We start from the raw sequence: 26,177 nt of genomic DNA on the forward strand, positions 1-26,177 counted from the left end.
TTTAGATTCTCCAAAATTGAGACGTTGCATCACCAGTGTTGCTTTAAGTGAGCTGAAAAAGAAGGTCCTTGCATAGATTACCTCACTAAAGGATAAAGGGAGATGGAGGCAGTACTGGAGTCAAACAGGGTACTCTGGGACAGACAGAGTTTGTATTTGTAAATGACCTGAGAAGGGAACTGAGTAACAAAGGCTTACAATGAAGTATTGCAAAAAACCTCAGACCGTTGACTGACTGTTCAGTAAAATGACAAATGAGTAGGTAAATGGGGGGTAAGGGAGAACAGTTCCAAACTTATGGATACATGTGATGGGTCCTGAACACAGGACCACCACACAGGAATGTGCGGAATATTCAGCCTGGAATAGAGAAAGCTGGAGGAGGAGAGTAATAGTGGTCTATTAAATCATGGATGTCAGGAAGAGATAAATAAATGACTGTTTGTTCTAATTGAACAACCAAGGTTATTTAATTAAACCAACATGATAATTTGAAATTAACTAGAACATGCGATTCCTCATGTGCATGTGATCTGTTTGTGGGACTGCTTGCCCTAGTATATTGTGGATGCAAAAATTCACACAGTTTTATAAACCAGTTTAAATCTGGGAGAAAACAATCACTGATGGCTTCTGAATACAGATACAACCTACGGGATAGAAACCTGTGGAATCTGATGTTGCTGAATGTCTAACACATCTACTGAGGAAAGTATAATTATTTGCTTATCTTTTTCAACCTTATCCTGTAGACATCTACTGCTAGTTGCTGTCAGACCATAGGGGCCATTGTGCACCTTCAGACTGACCCAATATAACTTTTTATGTATTTAAAGTGTACATCAAGTGTATAAAATCAACACTATTTATCATTTTAAGTGATTTTAATGTTTTCCACATGTGTTAGGATTGCTGCTAATTATCACTGGAACTTGACTTTTATAAACATAATTGTGGGAAATATTTCCCACATATTCCCAATTAGTAACATAATCCATGGGAAACTTGAAAAAAATGGCTTTGAAATGTAAAGCTTCAACTTTTTAAAAGTGCATTCACAAATATCAGTTGAAATCCTAGGTACTGATGGTCCTTTTTAGCATTACTAAAATTATATCCTTATTTTCTTTGACGCAACAGCTTTTTTGATCTCAGTGAAACACATAAATATTTTCTGAGAATAATTCAGTCCTTCTTGTCATTCACCCCCTCCCAGCTTTAAAATAGGGCTTCTCTGAAATCTTGGGACCGTGTTGGTTTTATTATACTTCATAATAGGTGAAAATGAGCAATGCGTTACCCACACTGTCTGTACATTGTATTAAAACCAAGTGTTTTCCCTTGGGTTTTCATTACTTGATTGACCACATGTGAATATAATATGTATTGATGCACTTAGTGTGAAAAAGAATTAAAGAAACTGACAAAACCAGTTATAGATTAAACTATACTTGTATAAAGTATACATTTTGCTTGTTTCTTTGTCCGTTCAATGTTTGTTTTCACGTTAAAAACAATCACACAGTTTGGATTATCTTTTCCCCTGGTGGACAAGACTTGGGTTGATTAGCTTGATGCCTGCTTTACTTGAGTTTTTACTGCTAAGGCTGGCCCTCCAGCATCCCAGTTCCTGGAGGTAAGAGAGAAAGCCTGGAGAAAGGAAGACGTTCCCTTGGTTGAGGAGGATCGTGTGAGAGATTGTCTAAGCAAACTGGACACCCACAAACATATTGGCCCTTATGGGATGCACCCATGAGTACTGAGGGAGCTGGCAGGTGTCATTGCTGAGCCACTCTCCATCATCTTTTAAAGGTCCTGGAGGACAGGAGAGGTGCCCGAGAACTGGATAAAACCCGATGTCACTCCAATCTTCAAAAAGGGCAAGAAGGAGGACCCAGGGAAATACAGGCCTGCCAGCCTTACTTCCATCCCAGGAAAGATGATGGAGCAACTCATTCTAGAGGTCATCATCAAGCAAGTGGAAGAAAAGAAGGTTATCGGGAGTAGTCAACATGGATTCACCAAGGGGAATTCATGCCTGACCAATCTGATAGCTTTCTACGATGGTATGACTGGCTGGGTAGATGAGGGGAGAGCCATGGATGCTGTCTACCTTGACTTCAACAAGGCTTTTGACAGTGTCTCCCATAACATCCTCCTAGGGAAGCTCAGGAAGTGTGGGCTGGATGAGTGGCCACAGTGAGGTGGACTGAGAACTGGCTGAATGGCAGAACTCAGAGGGTTGTCATCAGCAGCACTGAGTCTAGTTGGAGGCTGGTGACAAGTGGTGTCCCCCAGGGGTCAGTACTTGGCCCAGTCTTGTTTAACTTCTTTATCAATGACCTGGATGAAGAGTTAGAGTGTACCCTCAGCAAGTTTGCTGATGACACTAAACTGGGAGGAGTGGTGGATACACCAGAAGGCTGTGCTGCTGTTCAGCGAGACCTGGACAGGCTGGAGAGTTGGGCAGAGAGGAACCTGATGAAGTTCAACAAGGGCAAATGCAGGGTCCTGCACCCAGGGAGGAACAACCCCATGCACCAGTACAGGCTCGGGGATGACTGCTGCTGGAGAGCAGCTCTGTGGAGAGGCACCTGGGTGTCCTGGTGGACGACAGGCTGACCATGAGCCAGCATTGTGCCCTGGTTGCCAAGAAGGCCAGTGGTATCCTGGGGGGCATCAGGAGGAGTGTGGCCAGCAGGTCGAGGGAGGTTCTCCTTCCCCTCTACTCTGCCCTAGTGAGGCCCCATCTGGAGTACTGTGTCTGGGCTCCCCAGTTCAAGAAAGATGAGGAGCTACTGGAAAGAGTCCAGCGGAGGGCTATGAGGATGATGCGGGGACTGGAGCATCTCTCCTATGAGGAAAGGCTGAGGGAGCTGGGCTTGTTTAGCCTGAAGAAGAGAAGGCTAAGAAGGGACCTTCTAAATGCTTATAAATATTTTAAGGGTGGGTGTGAAGAGGATGAGGCCAGATTCTTTTTTCAGTAGTGCCCAGCGACAGGGCAAGGGGCAACAGCACAGACTGAAGCACAGGAATTTCCAGCTGAACATGAGGAAGAACTTCTTTACCCTGAGGGTGACAGAGCACTGGAACAGGCTGCCCAGAGGGATTGTGGATTCTCCTTCTCTGGAGATACTCAAAACCCGCCTGGATGAGATCCTATGCATCCTTCTGTAGGTGACCCTGCTTTGGCAGGGGAGTTAGACTAGATGATCCACAGAGGTCTCTTCCAACCCCTACCATTCTGTGATTCTGTATCATCCCCCGCCCCCGCCTGAGAAACTGAGTTGTAGAGGAATATTTGCAGAAGGATTCACTTTGGTGTTTTGTTTTCTTTTGTTTGATGTGCCTTCTAGGTGCATGTAAATACTGATTAATGTGTAAGACCCAATGCTGTACACAGCTGCCTTCCTTATAGGTCGGTGATGTGTTATGGTTGACTCCTGAATGCCTGAAGTTAGAACAGTGAGGTGTACTTCTTCAGCTGCATCTGATTTAAGCTGAGATCTAGTCATCCACCACCTGCTTTTCATTGCCCTATTCTGCTACCGGAGGTTATCTCTTCTTAAGTTTGTTAGGAAAGAAACATCAATAGACACTCCCTATTGATTTCCTGTCAAACTCAGTAGTGCGTAGTATGCATTTTAAAACACATGTTGTATCAAAACTGGTTTAGTTTTAGGGGACAGTTACACCTGTTCGGTTCTGGAAGAAGTAAGATGGAGGCAGAATAGGCGCAATTACAGGTAAATGGGGAAATGGCTTCCTGAGCAGGTGAAGTTTTAGTCTAAGTAGCCTTTCTGGTGACAAACACCTGAACCAGGAATTGGTGGTACATTTCACAACTCATTCTTGCTTGTCGCTAACTCTTCAGTGTTCAACGAAGTTAATACTTTACGTATTTTTACGTATTCCTATTCCTTTTGTATCCATTGTTTCTTTTTATTTATGCACAAAGTCTATTTATTATATTCTGTTCAATGCAGATGAAAACAATTTTTTCCCTTGGACATAAAAAAAAAAAAATATTCCTTTGTTTTCCAGCTGGTAATTTCTTGAGGTTCTTGCTGATCTTTCCATTTTTAAATACCATGTAATCTCCATCCATATGATTCTGCTTTTTCAGCAGTAAGATTTAGAGCATCACTTGTTCACATGAAAGACTTATCTGTTTCTTCCCTTGTACCTGTATGGATAAAGCATTGAGTGTTTTGTTGAGTTTTCCTTTGCTTTATGTTGACTAAATATGCTACAAGTTAATAGAAGGATTTTGTCCAAAGGGTGTCATTTCTGTAATACGCTTTTTTCAGAAGTGAATCACTTTTTTATTATGTTATTTCTGAAAAAGCTTTCATGCAGTTCTGAAATTTTCCTAGCTTAGCTTTGTTTCAAAGACAAATTGGTTAGTGCAGAGTTAAAAAGTGATTTTTTTTTTTTTTGTGCACTTGGAAAATGTAGTATTTCACCTACTAAAGTAAATATAACAATGTTAAGAAATTTGGCTTGCTAGTCCTTTTTTGCAAATAAAAATATGTTTGCTTTATGTATTTGTCTTAAAGTCTGAGCATGTGCAATCAATGCATTGTTAATCTGTTAAATTATTTTGGCATATATATTTAACATCTGCAAATATTTTGTATTGAAACATGGACTGCAGATGTTTAGTTTGGTTTTCTTTTGCCTCCTGTTTCCCACTTAAGTAGCTGCGTGCTGCGGTAGGTAACATCTTCATGAGAGGGAGGGCAGGAAGTAAATTTTAGGGCAGGTGAGACCTTGTCTCTCAGTATAAAAAGGAATCAGAGGCTTTGTGAAAAAATTGCAAAGTTGGGGAACGTGGAACAATTTCCTGCATGGGACCTGCCCTCACTTCCTTGTTCTGTTTTTGTGAGAGGGAAGTTGGCCCATCCCTGCAGCTGTTGTACAGTAAACTCAAGAAATGTTACTGGGTGCATCATATGCTTGAGAACTGCTGCTCCCTTCATCTTAGTAATGTGCACATTACGTTACCGAAAAAACGTTGTGGTTTATCTCTTCTTCACCTTACAAGAATTTTGTAAATTGTGTTTTCCATGCTATCCAGTGGCTGTATTTATTTCATCTGACAGTTCACATCAAATGATACTGAGGGTGGTGTGTTTTTACGTTCGTTTTTATTGCACTTAATTTTGTAGTCACGACTAGCATATGCAGAAACACAGAAAGTTGGGTGGTACATTACTAAACTCTTTAGCTGTCCTGTATGGTGGTTCTTTTCGTATGCTTACAAATGCCTCAGTAGCTTGCCAAGACATATTTGTTAATCTTTTGTTATATTTTAAAGTTTGACTCATTAATATTAAAATATAACATGTAGAGCATATGTGTGAAAACTTATGAAAATTATTTAACAAGTTAAAGGTCTGAAAAAGGCCCTCAAGTCTTTTTTATTACTGGCTGTATTCTCTTCAGAAAATTAGATTGCCGCTTTAATGTTTGTGATTTTTAGGTTTGTTGGAACCTTGAGTCGTCCCTGCTGTTTCTGAGCAGGACTTTAATAAGGAAGCCTTTTAATGTATTATGAATCTCTAAATTATTGTAGTTGTTTTAACCGATTGCTAGACCCATGGTAGTTAGAAACAGCTAAATCTGAAATTCAATTCAGTTACTGTGAGGGAGTATTGAAGAAGCTGACGGTGAACTAGGTACTTCTCTGATCTACACTGCAGAAATCAAAGGAAGTAACAATCATCATTAGGATTACCAGTTCTCAATACGTAGTATGATGATACCTATTACTGTAGTATCTGATCATTACAAAACGAATGATTCAGACGGGCAAAGCTTCTTGTACAGAGTGCGTACTAGTTCCTTTGTCTTCCCACCTGGGTAAGAAACTAAATCCCAGCACTGACTTTCTAGAATCAGAGAGGGCATCCCAAATTCCAGTTCAGTACAGCAGTGACAAGGCCGTTCTTGTCATGAGTCACTTTCACAATACCAAACTTTTAGTGCTAATAGCTTAGGGTGAGAGCTAGGTAAGGTAGTTCTAATCTTCAATCACTTACCAAAGATTGGGTGATACATGTTATCCTGTGGCACTCTATTGGTGTGTCCAACCTTAGGAAAAGTCCTTAAAAATTACAGTTAAGAATTAATTGTATTTAGATGGATAGTGAATATATTCAGCTCTCCAGTTAACGTGGTCGCTCACCCTCCACAACCCAAAGTGTCATAAATGCAGGTGGCTGCAGAGATTAGTATTTCTTCATCGCTTGCTAACTATGATTTTAAAAATACCATAGTTTTTATTATAGTATTTTACAACAAAAGGGTGAAAGCAGGTTGTTGGAATCTTAAATTATCTTTTTATTATCTTGAACAAATACTGTGCTGTTATTTCTGTTTTTCTGGATCGGTTCTGACACAGGCAGAGACATGGTACATATCCTTTCGAAACAATGTTGAGATTGCACTGTTACTTGGAAACTTTGCCCTCAGGAAAAAACTTGCTTTTTGCAATTGTTTGAGCTCCAGCTTCATGGCTTCTTTCAATATGTAGGCTACAAAGCCTCCTACGGAATTGGGACCAGACCAGCACAGATTGACAACCTAAATTAAACTTAATTCTCTCATGCAGTTTAGGCCTCTTTTTCAACATTGTACCTGATAGAGCAGTTTTCCAAGAATGGTTCAGATGTTTAGATTAAGTAATTACTCCTTTGCGTGACTGAGAGTGATGAACTGAAGGGCTTTGTTTGTACTGAAGCATTCTTATGTTTCTAAAAAACATGCAGATCCTTTACCATGGCAGATACTTAGGGTGTTCTTGAAGGAATTGCCTTGATTAATTTATTTTAATCTGTTGATTTGGGTGGCTCTCTCAGAATTGTGCTTTAATGAAAGTCTGCATTATGCACAGCTCCATCAGATTTTAAATTACTTAGTTTTCTTTACATTTTCCTAGGGATTGAATAATCCACATGTATTTCTTGTTTTGTTTTCCCCATTATTTCTTACATTTAATATCCTGTCTATCTGCATCTTCTAAGAGTCTAACATACTGCCTTGATGATGCATCCTAGTTTCTTCTTGTGTTCTCAGACTGCTTTTCTCAGAAGTTTGTTCTGAAGGTTTGTTCTCTTCTTGCACCTCTTTGCTTGGCATGGACCCCCTGAATGTGATCTGAATGCTCCTATAGCTCATTAGTTGAATTTTCAGGTACTACTTCTTTCCTTACACTAAAACACCAGAAAATTGAACACTCCTTCTTTTAGGAATTGCTCATACATGGACTATACTCCTGAAGAAGCAAGCCAACCACTTGCAAAAGATTACTCAGATATAACTTGTATTTGTCTTATAAAGGGGGAATTTACTTGCTGCTTTTGGAAAGTCTGAAAGGGTGACTGATACCTGCTTAAACTGTGTCTAATTTAGTACAGCTATCTTTGAGCATAGGTCTTTAAATTACACACACACCCCCCCACCCTCCGCAAGGTGTTGCTCTTGATCTGCTGCTCTCTTTTTGCTGTTGCAGAGTGATCCCATACATTTGTGAAAGCAGAGGACTGAAAAGATCTAGGTGATGTCAGCTGATGGCTATAATCCTTCTGTAACAAGACCAGCTATTTACCAAAACCTTCTAACAACTCTAGTAAATAAAACAGAATCTCATTTGAGATTTCTGAACGGCAGCCTTGTTGTTTGGTGGACTCTCACAAAACTGCAATATACAGCCCAGATCCTGTAAAGTTTTCTGAAATGTAGCAGAGCTTAGTCTGTGGGTAGGAGTTTATAGTTACTCTTCCAGTTGTGTACATCTTCCATCCTTTCTGCTTTTTGTGATTCAAGGTCCTGTAGTCCTGTTTTGCATCTAGCACAAGTAGCTGTGGATTCACCAATAATAAAGTGAATGGCTCAGCATTGAGGGTGGTTTTGGGTTGCAATTAATCTCCTTAGAGCCATGCAATGTTTATAACAAACTACAAGATTTTAAAGATTTCCTAAATCAAGCAGTTCTTATCCAGGAAAGACATAAAGTCAGAAGTGGATTTCCTTCCCTCCCCCGCCCCCGACTTTTGCTTCTTGATTTTTGACCATTCTGAAGAATGGACTTGGATCATAAATTCCTTGAGAGTTCCTATGTGTGGCTTCTTCCGGAGCCTTCTCTCTGGTTTGTTCTGCACTATTTCTGAATCAATTGGTAAGAAATTATTTATAATCTCCAATTCATCTTATCAGGTGACCTTCTAATTAATCTTATGACAGTAAAACCAATCACTGGTGATCTGTTGTTGTCTAAGCAGTCTCCTGAAATTCAAAGTTGGAAAAACCATCTTGCTTTGAACAATGACTAGAGAGGCAGTATTTCTGTGCATATATTTCATACAGTGAAAAAATTCTGTTCTTTTCTCCCTCTTCCTCCTTTTATTTCCTAGGATGAAAAACCCCCCAAAACCAAACCCCGGATATTCAGGAAAAATATATGGCAAAGCTATGCACATATCAAATTGTAACTTTATCTGCTTCTTAAAAGAATGGGGAATGTGTGATGTCAGGTGTCACCAAACCTCCTTTGCTCCCATATAGCCATCAGCAGTGGTGATGGCATAAATAGCTGTTCTGACTCTGTGTTTATGCAGGTTAAGGTATCTGACTACTTGGAAAGTGTATCCTGTGGTTTGGAAACTCTGTATAGTACCTCAGATCATCGTGCTCCTAGACACACTTTTAAATGAAAGGTAAATTAATTCTGTGTAATGACAAATACCTCTCCTGTGCTGTACACTCACTTAAATGATTTTTGCCTGTTGCTGTTGCTCTAGAAGAGAGAAAAGAGTCAAAATCAGTGGTACTAATGTATAAACAAAAGGAAGACAGATCATTTTCTTTGGGATCAGAAAGATAACACAGGAGAACAAATTTTTGCTTCTAAAAAACCTGGAAAAAGTGAAGATAGCATCCATATATTGTCATAATATAGTTGTCACAGTGTACAGGCCAGTGACAATACATGACTGTACTTATTGTTGTAGATATTTGAACTTGCATAACTGAATATAGAACATTTAGTGATTTTTAGAAGGGACTTGGAAAGGATGTGATATATTAAAATTTCCCTGTTTATTATAAGACAAGATATTTCAGATAAGCTTCTTATTAATATATTTTATTTTCTTTAGTTTTTTCCCCGCACAAAATCTCTTAGCAATGCTTTTACCACCTGGAGGCTGATTATAACTCCTGTCATTTATGTGTTTGGAAGCCCTTTTCAGCATCGTGACATTTTTGAGTGGTCATCAGGATGTAGTTTATTTTTTTTAACTATTGACGTCATCTGAGAGTGGAATAAAGTTGTCACTCCAACTAAATATCACACCTTCCAGGGAAGAGGTAACATTACAAAGAAACAGTCCCTGTATGCTTAGCGTGGAGAACTGAAGTTTTACAGTATAGGGCATGCTTCTCTCCCAGTGGAACTGGGAAACATGCTTCAAAATCATCTCTAATTAAAATTTACTATTAAAAAAGCAAGGCTTTTAGAGGAAGGTGTTTATCTTTCTGTAGGCCAGTTAATATAACAAACTTCCCAAGCTTTTGGTACTACAAAGACCATTCTGATCTGAAGCAGAGACAGTAAACTTCAAGCTAACTACTACTATTATGCTGATGGTGTCACCTATGTTTGCAGCTGTCCTGCTGGAAAGTGAAAGTGTGTGTGACAGTTGCAGCTCGCCTCCTTCCTGCCCGCCCCTGAAAGCTAGCCAGACTATTATGTTTCCTTTTCAACTAAGCCTCAACTAATTCTGACCCTACAGCCTGCATCCGTAGAACAATCACAGAAATGGGAAATGCTAATATGTGTCTTGGGAGGCTGGCTCTCCAGTCCTGTCTGGTTTAATGATGCAGCACATTTGGAATGATGTAACTGAATGCAAACTCACCATGCTTATCCCAACTATTTTTGTTTATAATGACTTTTTATGCTGTTTGGAGTGATGCAGCTTAAAGAAATAGGAGTACCCATGTACCTGTGTATTTACCCCTGACCGTAAAAATGAGTATAGCAATGAAAAATATTTGGGTTTATCTACTCATTGGGGGATTTGAGATAATAATCTACCATCTCATATGTGCTTATCCTAGGCCAAGGTTTTAACAAGTTATGAGCAGATGACTTTTCTTGACTGAGTTACCACTTTGCGCTGGTATTCATTCTGTTTACGTTACATGTCTAGTTATCTTTTCCATTTGCAGAATCTATGAAGTGTTTGATGTATTTGTGTAAACAGTTTAAATCCTGAAAATATGTTCTGAATTAGATGCCATTACTGTACAGCAATACACTAACAACATTCTGAGATAATTTAAAGCCCTTTGTTTAGTAACAATGACTGTTATTAGACTGTTACAGAAAGTATGTTAACATTAAAAAAACAGCTTGTAAAGAAGAAGAGTTTTTGAATTCTAGAATTAGGATATCAAATTGGCACATCTGTTTCTGTCTTTAATTTTTCAGTGAAATGTTTTTCTATTGGTTCTTGAAAAAAGTGTTTCCCGTCACATCCGGCATTTGGGTTTCAGTTTTGACAATCACATTTCTGAAAATCATTTCCAGTGCAAATTTTGAAATTCAGGTTGAAAACATAAGGTGAAAAATTTCTCTTCTTTTTGTTTGCCTTTCATTTACAGTACTTAGGAGTCACGAGCTGCTTCTTGCAGCCACACTGACTGGAAACGCTTTATTTCGTCTGAAATAAAAGCTAGTGTTTTCATGGAATTGGATGTCTTCACAGAATCACAGAATAGAAATTAAAATTATTTAGAAACTTTTATAAGATCATCAAATCTGTTAATATAAACGGTATACATTTTCTTCCACTTCCCTGTATTCCCCACAATTACTTGTATTAGTATTTAGTCTCTATGGAGAACTCTTTCTTTGCTGCTGGAGCAGCCAAAGCTGTATTGAGCTGCTTAGTGTCAACATCATACATAAAGCTGTACATGTGAAGGCATAGGAAGTATAAATACAGGTGTAGGGTATACAATGTATTGTATAATTTGAGAGTGCAAAGGAACCTGCACGGGAGCTGTTGCTTATATCATGTTCATAACGTAGGAAAAATACGAGGTAATGAAACCCAGAAAGATCTGTGCTTATATTTTCTTACTCCCTTTATTCCTCTCTGTCTGTGACAGTTATGCTTCATTGTGTCCTGTCCCAAAGCTATTCTAACCGAGTGACAAAACTGTTGGCTTTTGCATGTTGAAATAGTTCCAGGTATGCTGTCTACAAGAGGAGTGCTCCAAAACTCAGAGAGGTAGAAATCTTCAGTTGGGAAAGCTTGTCTATTACAGGGATTTATGTGATATTCATGTTCATATATATTTGTCTTTCTTTGAAGTGCTACAAATGTTTGGTCTGTTTGTAATATGTTTAGGATGATTTTGAACTGTTCCATTATATAATTTCCAATATAGTTTGTTATATTCTTTTTTCCAGTTGTTTCAAGATCAGCAAATGAGACAAATATTGCCATGCCAAGGACAATAATTACAAATATTATCTCTCCTTGAAAAACAGGTCTATACTTTCCATCTGTATCTATATATGAAGTTTCTGTAGTCAATAGAAAGTGATGCAAGTTAACATGTAGCATTTGATAATTTGAATTTTCTTGATGTATCAAAAGCTGTTTGTTGTTATAAATGCTGAACCATGAATAATTTACAGGCACTCTCTTTATAATATGCAGTGTCTGCTAACTTTGAAGTTCACTAGTCAACTCAGAAGTTTGCTGGAGCTAATGATTCAGCAGAGATTTTTGAGAGATATTTTGTCATCAATTTAAAGCTTGGAGAGGTTTGCTGTTGCAGCCATCTGGTAATTCTTGGTTCTCTGGAGGAAAGAGAAGCCTTTTGATAAAATAGATCAAAGCATTCTGCTGTTTCAGTGACTGATACCTAGAAGTAACTTAGAAGTTTCTCAAACTGATTTCACAATGCTTGTCTCATTTGCCAAACTGTTGCATTCTGGTTATGATACAATATTGGTCATGAATTATATTTTCATTATATTTAAATCATTATTTAAATACTTTTGTTCAAGGATAATTTACAGATCTAAGTGTTTTGTAAACCCAGAGATTTCTAATTTACCAAATGTGCTGTCATGATTAATAAAATCAATGCTAAATCTTATTCTATATCTGTACTAACTGTGCAGGTAAGGGTACTCTCAAAGACAGTACTGCTATACCATAAGCCTAAGATATAGATGTGTCTCTCAGATTGCAGGTGATGTACAACTATAGTGTAAAACAATATATAAAACTATTTCTAGAACTTATTCTGTTAGCAGTTGGAATTCTGGTGTGGGATTTGCAGATGTTTGGCAGTGAAGCGTAAGTGTGGAGAGAGAGAGAGAGAGTGAGCTAGGACAGGAAGTGTGCACTGCAACATCCACTTGAAACGAGACCAATCGAACACTGGATTGTACATACACATTTGAGATTTTGTCTGGAATCAGGATGTTGTTTCTCTTCCATCAGACATTCTGGATGTGCAGTTGCACATGTCCAGCCTTCTCAAAGAATGAGTTTATTGCATCACAAGTGCGGCACAAACAGCCAAGACAGAGTGATGAAATTGGCGTTTACCTTGCAAGTTCTTTAGTTAAAGGATGTCTGGGTGAGATTTGGTGCTGTGTTACAGCAGAAGAAAGGGAAAGCATTAGATTTTAGTGCACCATACCTCTGTGCATGAGAAGAGGCTGTATTCTCTTGCTAGAGGTGAGTTAGTGCACAGCAGAGCTTGTGTTTGTGCCATTCACTCTTCCTTATATTAGAAGGAATAGTAATGACTCATGTACTGATGAAAGAAAATAATTAAACCTCATATGTCAATTAACCCTATCGAGGAATTTCAGAAATAGTTGATGTTTCTTGGGATGTAGCCTGTATCGTCCTAACAGCTGTATATAGTGTTTATCAATAGATTAGCCATATTATCATTTAACCGTTCAAAGTATAGTATTGGCTAAATGACAGATGTCAGCAAGTATTAGGTGGTTACCACAAATTCTTCAAACTTGCTGTTCTTCACATTAGGTAGTTTGGAGAGAGCAAAAGATTTCTAAAGAGGCTGAGGTTTTAAGGACTTAATAAATTTAAAGTGCAAACTAGATAACTAGTATGGTAGTAATTTCTCAGAAAATAGAGTGATAGGAGTTTGGTGAAGGAATAGCTACTTTTTCATATGTTAAAATTTGCTTGAACTCAGATGTAGAAGTATAATATATATAGCAGAAGAAAATTCCTTGTGCTTGTTATTGTTTAAACTTTTCAGTGAGCTATCCAAAATAGGCCTGGTCCTCTTGTTTCTCATTAAGCCCACAAACAATAGTATATCTGTAGTTTCATACTTCATAATGTTCCACAGTTTTATGTTCTGCCTGCTGTATCTCTGAATCAGATGCATATGCTTATCTGGCTGTTTACGTCCTTGTCTGCTGACATGTGCTTCCTAGCAGCTATAGTTAAGCATTTTTTTTCCTTACTTTTTTTTTTCAGTGTGGGAACTTTGCTGTTTTGGTGGATGTTCATATTTTGCCTCAAGGCTCCAGTAAAGACACCAGCTGGTTTTCAGATCATGAGAAACAGGTACAGCAAATATCAATTCTACTTAAAAGCATGTGGCTGCAGGGAAAAAGTTGGATTGCCTTGAACTGTGCAGAAGTTTTCAGTGTTATGAGAATATTATTAGTCATACCTAACTGTCAGTGGTTGCTGTGGGACCCCTAATTCAACCATATGTGCTTTTTGGGTCACTAATGACCGCTTTCAATTTGCCTTTTCATTTTTAAACTTTGTGTGTGTGTGTACTTGCATGTGTGCATGCTGGTTTGATTCTTCTGACTTAACTTCAATTTTAAAAACATATTTCTCATGAATGTTTGTAAATTTTCCTCAGTGATATAAAACAGATTGTGACAGGTATAATTTTTGCAGAGCCTGTTGGTGAAACATCTTTCTACTAATTGTTGTTTCTCCTTCTGAGAAGTGTGAATGATGTTGCATTTAGTGCAAGAAACTGTAATGACTATGCATGATAAACTATCATGGAACCATTGTATCTTGTGAAAAGAAACTCCCAGTCTTTATTTTTAAGTGTATCATTGAAGTGTATATCCTGACAACAGATGAAATTTTGGAAAATTAGTGCACGAGTGACCAGCAAAATTACAAATGTGACTTTCGTCAGATTCTGTGTGATTTCTACTACCATCTTGTGATGAGTTACAGGCGGGATTTTTTCCCTATTTCAGTCTGTGTGGGAACTTGAGAAGTTCCCTACTGAAAATGAATGCAGGACATGTTTCAAATGCCTGTGGACTTTCCCGCAAGTCTCCATTACGGTAATTTTCAGCAGATAGCTTTCCTAATAATGGCATAATTAACTTGTCACTGCAGAGCATCCCCATACGTCTCAATACGTTTAAATAAAGTTAAAAGAAACAATATATTAATATTGTGAGTGAGTGAAAGAGGAATATTTAACAGCATGTGGTTCATCTGATTTGTGCTTTATTAAGCAGAGAAAGAAGAGAATAGGGGAAATCTTTTAGACTTTTTTTTTCTGACTAAATGAATACTCATTACCCCTTCTGTTTATAACCAGTTTTACTGTCCTGGTTATCTGACTTTTAAGTGTTTTCAAAATGTATTTTGTAAGACTGCCAAAGCAAAAGATATGAATTTCAGAAAATGAGATCATGATTGATTCAATAAAGAGGCATGACAGGGCAGCATTCATTAGATTTCTGTGACCGCATATTTTGAGTGAAATACAAAGTTTGCATATTTTCGACAACTGAGAAGTGTGATTGCAGTAGCTTTACAGTTCGCTTCCTGAAAGTCCTGTGCAGAGTCTTTGGAAGAAAAAGGTCAATATGGACTTATAGGCAAATTATGCCTACATACATTTTTATGAGAGCTTTTACATATTCATTGCAAACAGTTTCCTACATTTTTGTTGTTTCCAAATTCTGGAAAATATTCATCTTGGTACAGCCCTCTTGCTTGTCTGTGGGAAAAGCAGACGCCTCTTAGACCCCTTGTAACACAAACACGATTTGTGCTGATCCCCTGCTTACCCTGGATTAAAGTTAGCAGCTTTGAAGGGGAGATGGAGCCCCTGTAAGGACGTTAGGTGAGTGCATGAGCAGAGACACTACTGCGGAAAAGGGATGCTGTGTAATGGAGCCGCTTGGCAGTGCCTCCGCTGGCACTGCTGTCCCAGGCAGCAGGAGGGAGCGGTGGTGGCCTGTCAGCTGCTGGGAACTAAATGAGTGCCCAAACGCATGAGGCTGGTGTAAGGAAATATGGTGCGTGTTGTCTAGCTGGGCATTGTGAAGACCACAGTTTGCACGCTGCTGTTGTGTGTTGTGTATAGAGTCATCTTGGGATTGCTGTGAAATAGAAATTGAGGCGTTTGGGAGCTTTTCTCTCTTTCTGACTTTCACATTTCCCTGTCCTTTCTGTCCTATGTCTCTTCCCCTGGAATAACAAAGTCGAAGTTTTATCTTTGTACTTCACAAAACATTTTTTAAACTGATTGCTATTCAGGCTACTGCTATGGTCTCTCTATAGAAGGTCTCAGCTATAAGGTGTTTCTAGTGGTGGAAAGTATGCAGAGACAATTCTCATGAAGCCTGCTCTTGTTTATGCTTTCTTAAATACAGGTCTGTGTAGTTCTTTGTGGAGAACTATTTAAATAATATTTAATAAGCAGAACAACTAAAATATTTTCCATGTAAATTAAGGAAGTGCATGTTAATCTTTATTGTTGTAGAAGGAACCACATGCACACTACGTTTCCGCTGCTTTCTAGACCTTTTCATTCTAATGTGAATGCATAGTCCTGCGAAGGAATGTGTAATAACATCACTTTAATGAGTTAAACAGAAGAATAAGTAGATACAGTATTTTATAAATCTATTCTTCAAGCAGAAGGGAAAATGTATTTTGTACTGTAAGGAGAAAATACTGTTTGTGGTTGACGAATATATGTGCATTGCTTTCATTTAGAGCAATACTTCAAAAATTTGTTGCTCTGCATACTTTCTAGATTAATCAAAATTAAATTTCAAGCCAAGATATTTTAGTTTAGATGTTACTAATAATTTTGTCTATTGTCCAAACACTGTAAAAAGGTAAAATGATATTTTTGTGCACCACAAAGTATTATTTCTGTGAGCACATAGTTATGCACAATGGAAAATGAGAATACTGAGGGAAAGGTCTCAAATATGTGGGTATGTATTAATCTGAAAATTTATTCTGGTATTCAAGAGATTATTTTTCTGCTTTTATTCCAAGTATTTTTCTATGGTTATTCTGGCTCAAGGGTTTGTTCTTCATGAGTTGTATGTGGGTTTTATTGTGCTTTGCTGAAGGATAAAACTATAAAAGATGTGAACGGTTATGTTTAGGAGCAGAAAAATCAAAATGAACTAGAGAAATTAGGTTGCTGAGACCTAATTAGCTCTGAGTCCTTCCCTGCAAATTACACTGAACTGAACCAAAATATCTGTTGTGGTTTATAAGGATTATTGCAGGGAAATAGTGTGTTGACTATTCCTGGGAGGATTTTTACTAATATTCTGCTTAAATACCTAATGTTAAGATACATTTTTAACATCTATTTTTTCCTACTTTGCATACAAATGAAACTAATTTGCTGTTCAAAAATTATTAGTATTGTAATATAATGTATTTTATCTACCAAGTGAAAATTTAATAGTTTATTTCCTCTCTTGTTTTGTAGCAAAATTGTTTGATTCCCTCCCCCCACCCATTCCCCTTCATTTCCTAAATTACGAAATTATGTACTTCTCACTTCTATGTAATACCTCGGTACTTAATTGCAGATAATGGTTTTCCTTTTTATGTGGGAGTGATTATATATTGATTTCTGCTGTGTGTCTGTGGGCATATATGTAAATTTAGATCTAAATAGGCCAATGGTTACTCTTTCAGGAGGTCTGCATGCTGGTAGAAGAAGTTGTTGCTTCAAGGGTCAAACAGTACTTGGAAGCACCTAAACAACGTGGTCAATGGAAATCAATGGAACATGCATCATTTGGTCCTGTGTTTCTTACTGGTAAAATAAATTATTTAACTTATTGTGAAATAAAGTAAGATAAATTGTGGTGGAAACTGCTGTTCTCTATTTTTTTCATGAGAAATTTGCCATCAGGAAAGCCAGTGAGCCTGAAATAGCTGGTGTTTGGGTCTGAAATTACTTCAGCTATGTTATTGAAAAAATTGAGTTTTAATTTTCCATGTTATTGAAAAATGAACATAATGCATGTACTTTTAGTATGAGAGCCTATCATTAGAATTAAAATGAATAAACGGTATCCTGAGTCCTCCAAAGTTGATGGAAATCTTGCTGGCTTATTAAGTCTCCTTTCCACTTGAACATTTACTTTAGAAGTTTTTAATTTCGAAATAATATCTTGACTTCTCCCTGTTCTGGCAATCTGTTCAGTCTTAAAAAGTTATTATGATGTGATAATTGGCATTTGTCATTTCACTGGTGTTACTGCAGGTTTGGCAGTAGCATCGATGACCCTAGGACTAATTACTGTGCAGAGGAGGACAATAGTAAGAAATACCCAATTGGAACTTTTTTGTGTGTGAGATGGTGATGAGACTAATAGGTGCAATTTCAGTACATGCACGTTTTAAAGATAATGATCAGTATAGCTTGTGCTCTAATGTTAGATTGGCTTTGGGGCTAAATTACTTGCCAGTTTTTGTTTAGTGTTATTTCACTAGTTGATGTGGTCATCATGGTGGGCTTATCTGTTGGTGTTATATCACACAAGCAATTTATTTTTAAATAGTTTTTTGGATATAATGACTTTTTATTACCAGCCTGGAGCATGTTACAAACTTGTCACACCAACTTTCAGATCCCCATACTTTTTATTCGAAACACACGAACTTTCATATCCCCATACTTTTCTGATTTTGAGTGAACAAATAGAATTTTCTTAGTGAAAGCAAAGGGAAATTAGAGAGGGTGGAGTCAGAATTTCTGAGATTTGTTGAGGTTTTTCTGTGTTTTCTTTTACCAAGTGATTTTTTAAAAATTATTTATTTTTTTTAAAGCTTCATGCCTCCGTAAACAGTAGGTTTTCAAAAACAGTGATTTTGTAAGATAAAACTGCCAGACATAATAATTGTTTTTATATATGCAGACAGATGCAATGCTAAGGGTGTTTGTGAGATTTTAGGGTCTTATGTTTTCTCTGTATCATGAACTTTTCAGTAAAAGTACTGATATGCTGTCCCAGGGTTGTGAGCCGATCTTCTGCTTGACTTTTCCTCTTATTTCCTGAAAACGAAAAACTTGAGGATATGCATTTGAGGAGGTCATCAGTAATATCTGTGACAGTTTTAGATTAAAGAATATTTACTTTGGATGAGGCAGAATTACTGTTCCATCAATTTTCTGCAGTTAATCTCACTTCATTAATTAACACTGAAGAAATAAAGGAAGAAAACCGTCTGTGATAACGAACGTTCATGTTGAACGTAATTTCCAAATGTATGTCTTTCCGCTTCTCTCAGCCTGCTTTGCTCAGGGCTGTAATTTGTAAGAAAGCAGTGCGTTGTTCAAGTCGAGGAATCAAGTTTATTCAAGTTACATTCAAGTCTGTTCTTACCTGAGAAGGAAATAACAGCGTAGGTGGGTGTTCACCAAAGCAACTGGGACCTACCTCTAAGGGACTGACCCTTTTAGGTGAGCCGCAAGTCTAATAGTCTTTAGCAGCTATCATCACTCAGATGTGACTCCAAAACCTTTTGTATTTTGCCTTGCTCTCTAGGATCACAGGTTCCGTTTGTAGAGTACAAAGATATGTTTTTGTGTTTTTTTGCAAACAGATGAAGTGCAAGATAGCTGGATAGTGTTTGGCTTACAGTGTTTTGTAGTATACAAAGAAATTCAAAAGCTTGGTATGTGGCTAACTACATACACATACTGTAGGTGCTTCTGGTGAAATGTTTAAGCTTGCAGCTATTGTTGCATTTGGAGATTATTAAAAGTTTTTGAGTTCTTCAAACTGAATGTGGTTTCTTTTGCTCCAAGCTATACAAGTCTGTGTATAGAGTTTCACTTCTGTAAATCCCCCCGTATTGTAAGGAAGAGTGTATCCATAGAAGGAACATTAAGATGCTTATTAGCTGGGTATATTTACTACTTCAGGTATCCTAGGTCAGCATTCCACCTCTATCTGAAGTTGCATGTTTTGCGGTGAATTTTAATTAGTTTGCTCTCCACGTTGCAGGGTGTATTCAAAATTCAGTAGAATTATTAGACCAGTATTAATAAGATTTTTAGACTACCTCTAATATAAAAACATGTTGTATTAGGATTTTCTTCAGAAATGGAAGTGAAGCTACCTTACTTTGATAAGCAGATCTCCTTCTGCTCTCTAGATCTGTGGAGCAGAGAAGACTGTTGTTAAACTGGCTACCATAGCTATTTTGAAGAGAAAATTTTCACCTATCACAATTTGGTTTTAGTATTAATGTATATTATGTTTAATATTAATATTATTTAATACTACCTTTCAGTTTTGTGGCACATAATATAAATATACATGCATGTTATGTGTTAATTTACATTTCTTTTCCATTTAAGTTACACCCACACAGCAGTGTGTGGTGGGTCGCATACCATCTCATTAGGAAATCTGTGGGTGTTACACAGAGAGGAAAGAAAGAAAGAATGGAAAAATAAGAGAAAGTAGCCAAGACAAGCAAGGTCTTCCTATTCTTCCTTCTGTCTGAACAATTTCTCCACCCCTCCCAAATGACCAGTATGAACAATTTGCCAAAGTAAGCTTTAATTTAGTTTTTGGACATAGGCTTTGGTATAAACTCTCCGTTTCCTGTGTTTAATTAATGTCCAAACGTGTTTGATTTTGGTTTGATTTTTGATTATTTTTTCAAGAGAAAATTAAAATAGGTTAGTTTTTCAAAGATTTAATTTTGCCTGTATCCAATTTTCTTGGCCAAACTCATGCAGGAAGGGCATCGATCAGGTGTGGTTCACTTGCATTATTTGAAGTTCAATGAATGTAAGCCATCCAATAAAACCACCATGTATTAATGAATTTCATTCATTAAAAAAACCCCGCTACTTCACTTTGCAAATGTATAATCTTTCAAGTTAGAACTTATGTTTTTATATGTATGTGCCATGCATTTTCAATTTGCACCACTTGCACTACTCAGTATCACATACTTGTTTTTGGTGATTATGTCAGACATCTTAGTGTGCCATAATGTTCAACTTCTATAGACTTAAACAAGCTAAAAGTAGAGCCTGTTTTTTCATGTTCCACAGAAGGTGAGCGTTTTTTATTAAAAGCGATGAGAATTAAGTAACAAGAGGCTATAAATAGGACCGAATGGAGATACTAAATACAGGAAAATGACAAAGGGAGGAGTGTGGAAAATTAAGGAAGAAAGCAAAGTTTACATGGGTGCAGAGGAAACAAAAAGGAGGATGCGGAAAGAAAATATGGCTGGTATAAATGTCCATGTTACAAATGGAAGGAAGGAAGAAGGTATCTTGTAAACTGACGTTCTTCTTGCTTTTGAGGGAGAGGGACAAATTAACTATGTATATCCTACAAGTAGTTTTCAGATCTTTTCTCATTCCTTCCCTAGCATCCTTGTTGTTTTTCTTGGCTTGGAGGTACAACACTTTTGCTCTGATTTCAGATCATTTTATTGTACAGTCTCTTCTACAGTAAAAATTAGAGAGTATGCTATCATGTGGCACAAAGAGCTCCCAGCTTGATTTTATCTGCTTTCTCTGGGATTGCGTGGGGTGTTTTTATTGTGTTTTTAACCTAGTTTGCTAAGGAAATGGGGCTTATTGTGATCATGTTTTCTTGATGCATGTCTGTTTGTCCATCCATCTTTTACACCAGTTGTTTTTTGAAAATGTGATTGAACTTTATTAACAGGTAGAAGTCTCAGACTTTAAATTTGCAGACATTAACTTCTGATAAGCTTACTAAAGTGAGAAACTGGAAGAAGTACAAGTACTGTTACGAATAGTTAAGTCTTACAAAGATCTGGAGTCAAAGTTCACATCTTACTTAGTATTAAAAACCACCCAATTTTTATTTTTCTTTATTTTTTAAAAAAGATGCAATTTCATAAGAAAATACATTTCTGTTGCTTATGAAACAATTTCTTTGGGTCCTGTAAGTACACAAAAAATGTACAATAAATCATGATGGTAAATATTCTGAACTGTTTTGGCCTTGCATTTAAATTTTAACATTATGATGTTTTTGAGGAAAACACCCTTTTCAGACTGGCCTAGTTTGCTTTAGGAGTGTTCACTACTACTGTCGAACGTGAATTGTGAAAGATGTTCATAGGGTATGTTCCACATTAAAATCCTGTAGCAGCAAAAGTGATTTATATCCACTCTCCCAGCTGTTAACTCTTACTCCTCTGCTGTGAAACAGTGTTTTGTTTGGTTTTAACTAGAATCATTTCACCTATCTTGCTTAAAGAGCAACTCCACAGAAATTTGATGGGCGCAACCAGAGGGAAAGTAAGCTACAGCAGATAAGCTACCACAGGAGACTGAGGAGGACAAAAGTATCTTAAATTAACTTTGGTGTTTGTAGTTGCACCTTGTAATTTCTGTCTCAAAAGAGTTATATTGCAGTTTCTTTACAATGGACTCATTTATGATTGGTGGCCAAGTCCTGCAGATCTTTGAACTTTAAACTTACATTTGTCTGTGACAACAGAGCCTCATAGCTCCCTGAAGTAAGCAGTAACTTATGCAATAACTTACGAAAAATGTTTTGATTACTATCTTGTACTTAATATTTCCTATACTTGCTTTAGATTGCTTTTTCCCATTTTTTACAGCCAGCTAATGGGGAATAAAGGCATCTTTTTTTCACCACAACATTTTTCTTCTGGAAGATCAAGATTATGTATCTTTTTCTGATGTTGTTGTTCTCTCAGAGTAGAGGATATTTAACAAGAACAAAAAAACCCCATGCTTATGCACTGTTTCAGTATTTTCTTTTTAGTGATTTTTTTTTTCTTAATCTTAGATTGTAATACAATAGAATTGGGCAACAAAGATGATCCAAGGTGAGGAAATGCAATACAGGGAGCAGTTGAGTGTGCTAGGAGTCTTCAGCCTGGAAAATATATGAATTGGGGAGAACGTAAGAGAGATCTACAAATCATTTCTTCTCTTCTTTTCCAATTTGAGAACAAGAGGGCATCAAATGAAGGTATTGGAAGCTCCATGGTAGTCATTGGAACTGTGGAACTCTTTACCAAAGAGTAAATGAGTTATGGCAAAAGCTTACACTGAGTCGACAGAACTGGACAAGAACATGGGAGAATAATCCAGGGAGGGTACAGAATTCACAGAAATCTCCTTTGGCTCAATAAAGGCCTGAGCTGAGAGTGCTTGGAGTCTGGGAGAGTTATTGGGGAGATAACCACAAGGACTTTGCTCTTGTATTTAGCCTCGCCTTGTAGCCATTTAAAGTGACTTTTACATGCAACGCGTTTAGTTATATTGACCTTTGATCTTACCCAGTATGGCTTTTCTTAGCATCGTACTTTTCTGGAAAAAGCCTGCCCTATAAACTGAAGGCTCATTAATATGTCAGAGACAGTCAGTGTGTTTCAAAGATTGTCAGAGAAAGTTCTGCACTTTCTAGATTGAAGGATCTACATTTGTCTTCGTGTTATGACACTGAGATTTGTCTTACATGGGACATTTGCAGCTGCAGCACCAGGTGGGTTGAATGCGCTCTCCTTATATTACTACTTCGCTAGCTGCAGCTCCTATGTGAAGTTGTTTATGGTCTTGGATAGGAAATGAAATAGTGTATTTATTTTAAAGATACCCTTAATAAAGTGTTTTATATAGTTAGTATTGTATTGAAAAGAAATATCATTTATTTAAAACAACAAGAGAGTTGTTTAATTTGGTGTATTTTTGTGAAAAAAAAGAATTTGGTGTTGGTTTTGAAAACAGCCTTGACCTTTAACCTTTAATTAATATCTGCCTTAATTCATTCTGTTTCTTTCTCTTGCTTCCATCTTGTTTCCATCTTTTGTTTGTCTCTTGTTTCCAATTTATTTTTTTTGTTTTATGAAAAGTTAATGAAAATTACTCTTAAGTACGTGCAAAAAACCCATGTGTTTGCATGTACAAATGTTGACAGCTACTATCTTGTATACCTGTATAAGCTATAAAGGTCTTTCTATAGCATCCAAGTAGATCTGCATAGTAGTTTTGCTGTTAGTACTTCAATTTATGTAGAGGCACATATATTTATGGAAATTTAAAGTTTCTCTTTGAAGTTTTCATTATATAGTTAGGCAAAAAGTCAGTATCCATTAATCTGGTGTATTTACAAAGTCAAATCATATCTCCTCTTTTAATTTCTCAGAGCTGCCTAGAAGTTAATAGGCAATTAATCTCTATCAGTTAAAAATGAAGTTTAGGATACTAGTTTAATGCAGATGTTGCAAGTTAGGCAAGATGTACACCACCTTTAATTTCTGAATTGATATTCACTTGAGAATATCAAAGTGACTCTCATCTTGGCTAGGGAATATATAGCTACCTTTGAAAGACCCCTTAGCATCTGTTTGTCCCAAGTGGGAATTCAGCATTTTTGGAATCCACACAGAGTGATTTTGAAAATCTGTCCCTAAGCACTTACCATTTTTTACTTGACTGCCTGATTCTTTTTTATGCTAGACACAGTTGGAAGAGGCAGCAGATAGGTTGCGGGGGTTTTTTGAGTACTTGGTGTTTCAGCTGATATTTTCCGAGGAATAAGTTTGACTTCAAATTATCTTCTCCCATCGTCTGTGAACATGGCAAATAAAATTCCTGCTAGAAGCATTTTATAGATTCTGTGGTCTTCATTTAATAGATGCTCAAATTCCTTGCTTTGGAATGTCTAAAATACCAGAGAAGAAATTATTTGGTCAGTATGATAGACCTGACTTGCCTTAGCTGTCTGACCTTTACAAATATGTGTGTGATAGCTTGAAGACTGTGCTGCCTGGAATATGCTACAGATAAAGTACAGGAGTCATCCTCTTCTAGTGAGGGCAGTTTAACATAATATGTGCATTCTGCTAAAGTGTTTGCAAATAATGTCTGAATCTGGTCATATCTTTTGTTTTTGCCTAGATTTTTATTGTAATATTAATATGCCTTTAGGATTTCATTTTTTCAGCCTGGTTACATTTGACTGTACATATCGCTTGCTAATATACATAGTGGACTGCGTTGTTTAGATGCATACCAGGTCTACCTCTCTTGCATTACAAAAAACACATAACACTGCATTCCTGTTATGCTTGTTGTGCGTGTGCAGATAATGCTGTGTCTGTGTGCAGTTTGGTGGCTGTGTGTTTGGGACTTCTGAAAAAACCTCTCAAAATCTCTGAGTGTTACTGGGGCAGAGATCTATTTTTTTCAGACCTAAGTAGTCTTGTTGGGCAGTGATAGTAGTCATGAGATTGCTGGTACATTTTAGCAGGCACATCAGCGTTTACATCAGGACCACTGTCAGCATCTTGGGTTTGAGGGGTTTTTGTATAACTGGGGAAAATAGCTAGATTTAGTAAAAAAAACCCAGAAAACCCAAACCAGACCCTACTATGAAATTACAGATAATTACAGAAAGTGGATGAAAAGGGAAATACGATTTCTAAGGGGAAAAGAAAGACTGTCTCTATTTTTAAAAAATTAACTAGATTTGATAGCTTCTTTTGCCTTTTTTTAAATTAGTTCAACTGTATATTAAATGAGATGGAAAAAAAATTATTTTGAGATGAAATGTCAGGTTCGTTTAAAAAAAGAAAGACAAGTAAGTACTCATTATTAAATGTTTCTAAAGAGAGCAATATTGTTTTGGTTACAATGTAAACAAGAAAGAATAGGGATTTGAAATAAAACCTAAAAGAAATATGATTTCCCTAGAAATGTTTAGAGGAATTTACTTAATTGCAACCAGAAGTTTGACCTGGAAGTGTAACGTTTTGACCTTTTAGCTGTCTGGTTTCCTAAATGTGTTGTTTTGCTCTCTTTAAACTGAGAAAAATGTGTTTTACACATCTTTAACCCTTACATTCCCTAAAATTCTTAATATAAAAGTCCCCAAACTATCACCAGCAGTCCAAGAAAAACAAAAATTGTCCTTACATTTTAAGAAAAAGAAATCATTATAGATATGTGTTGAACATCGATGTCCTTTTTATTTTCATCATAACTGGAATTAATTGTGGGTGTAATTTCATGGTTAAATATGAATAAGAATTTCTTTTAAACTTTCCATGTTAACATATTGTACAATAATGCTCTCCTTTGTGTTCTTTTGTTCTTAAGTTTCATTATCATGTGACAAAGGTAGAGAGAAAATACAGCTTTTTAAATTGCAAACATTTTTGTGGGTTTAGTTATATTTGGAAAATCTTTATAAGGCTTTACAGAAATCTGTCCAGCTAGAGATGGAGGGCCAATTCCTGAAAAAAAAAGTTATGCATAGTTCTGTGTGTGAGAGCAGTTATGTGCATTTGATTCACTGTCGGAGGTACTAGATATGTTGTGTTTATTACACATGGAGTATTTCTACTGACTACAAAGGCACAAGTAACAGACCATAAACAAAACTACACCAACAAAGCTTTGCAGGGCCCAGGCCTTAATTTATTAAAAACATATAGAAGTAAATAAAAATTGAGTAGTGTAGCAAATAATAAAGTCTTTTACTTGGAAAGAGGAGTGGAAAAAAAGTGCAGCACAATGTTGGGTATGCATTGTGGGCATAGTAACAGAACTTGATGTATTCCATCAGCTTCAGATAAGAGACATTCTAATGCAGAGCAAATTACATTTATTCAGAGAGAAACGTTCTACCTGTGAAATATTCACTCTACAATTTAATGGAAAACAAAGTTGTTTAAATGACAAAGCTTGCTTTAGAGAGGATAGAAGGTGACAGTCTTGTAATTGTTTAGAGTGTCTTTCTCTTATTCTTTTAGTTAAGATATTTAGTTTTCTTTTTTGTGCATGTGCGCATGGGGGTCATAGGA

General features: G+C 36.9%; 1 protein-coding gene across 2 annotated transcripts in view; it reads left to right on the forward strand.

Moving 5' to 3' along the window:
• The window catches only part of SLX4IP (SLX4 interacting protein), an 83,618-nt gene that overhangs the window by 30,323 nt on the left and 27,118 nt on the right, over positions 1-26,177 (forward strand). For both annotated transcript variants that reach the window (XM_075413494.1, XM_075413493.1), the window contains 2 exons: positions 13,554-13,643; positions 17,022-17,145. In XM_075413494.1, coding sequence (XP_075269609.1) covers positions 13,554-13,643; positions 17,022-17,145 — 214 coding nt within the window. The remainder of the gene's footprint in view (positions 1-13,553; positions 13,644-17,021; positions 17,146-26,177) is intronic.

This window comes from Opisthocomus hoazin, chromosome 2 (genome assembly GCF_030867145.1).
Source record: "Opisthocomus hoazin isolate bOpiHoa1 chromosome 2, bOpiHoa1.hap1, whole genome shotgun sequence".
Classification (NCBI taxonomy): domain Eukaryota; kingdom Metazoa; phylum Chordata; class Aves; order Opisthocomiformes; family Opisthocomidae; genus Opisthocomus; species Opisthocomus hoazin.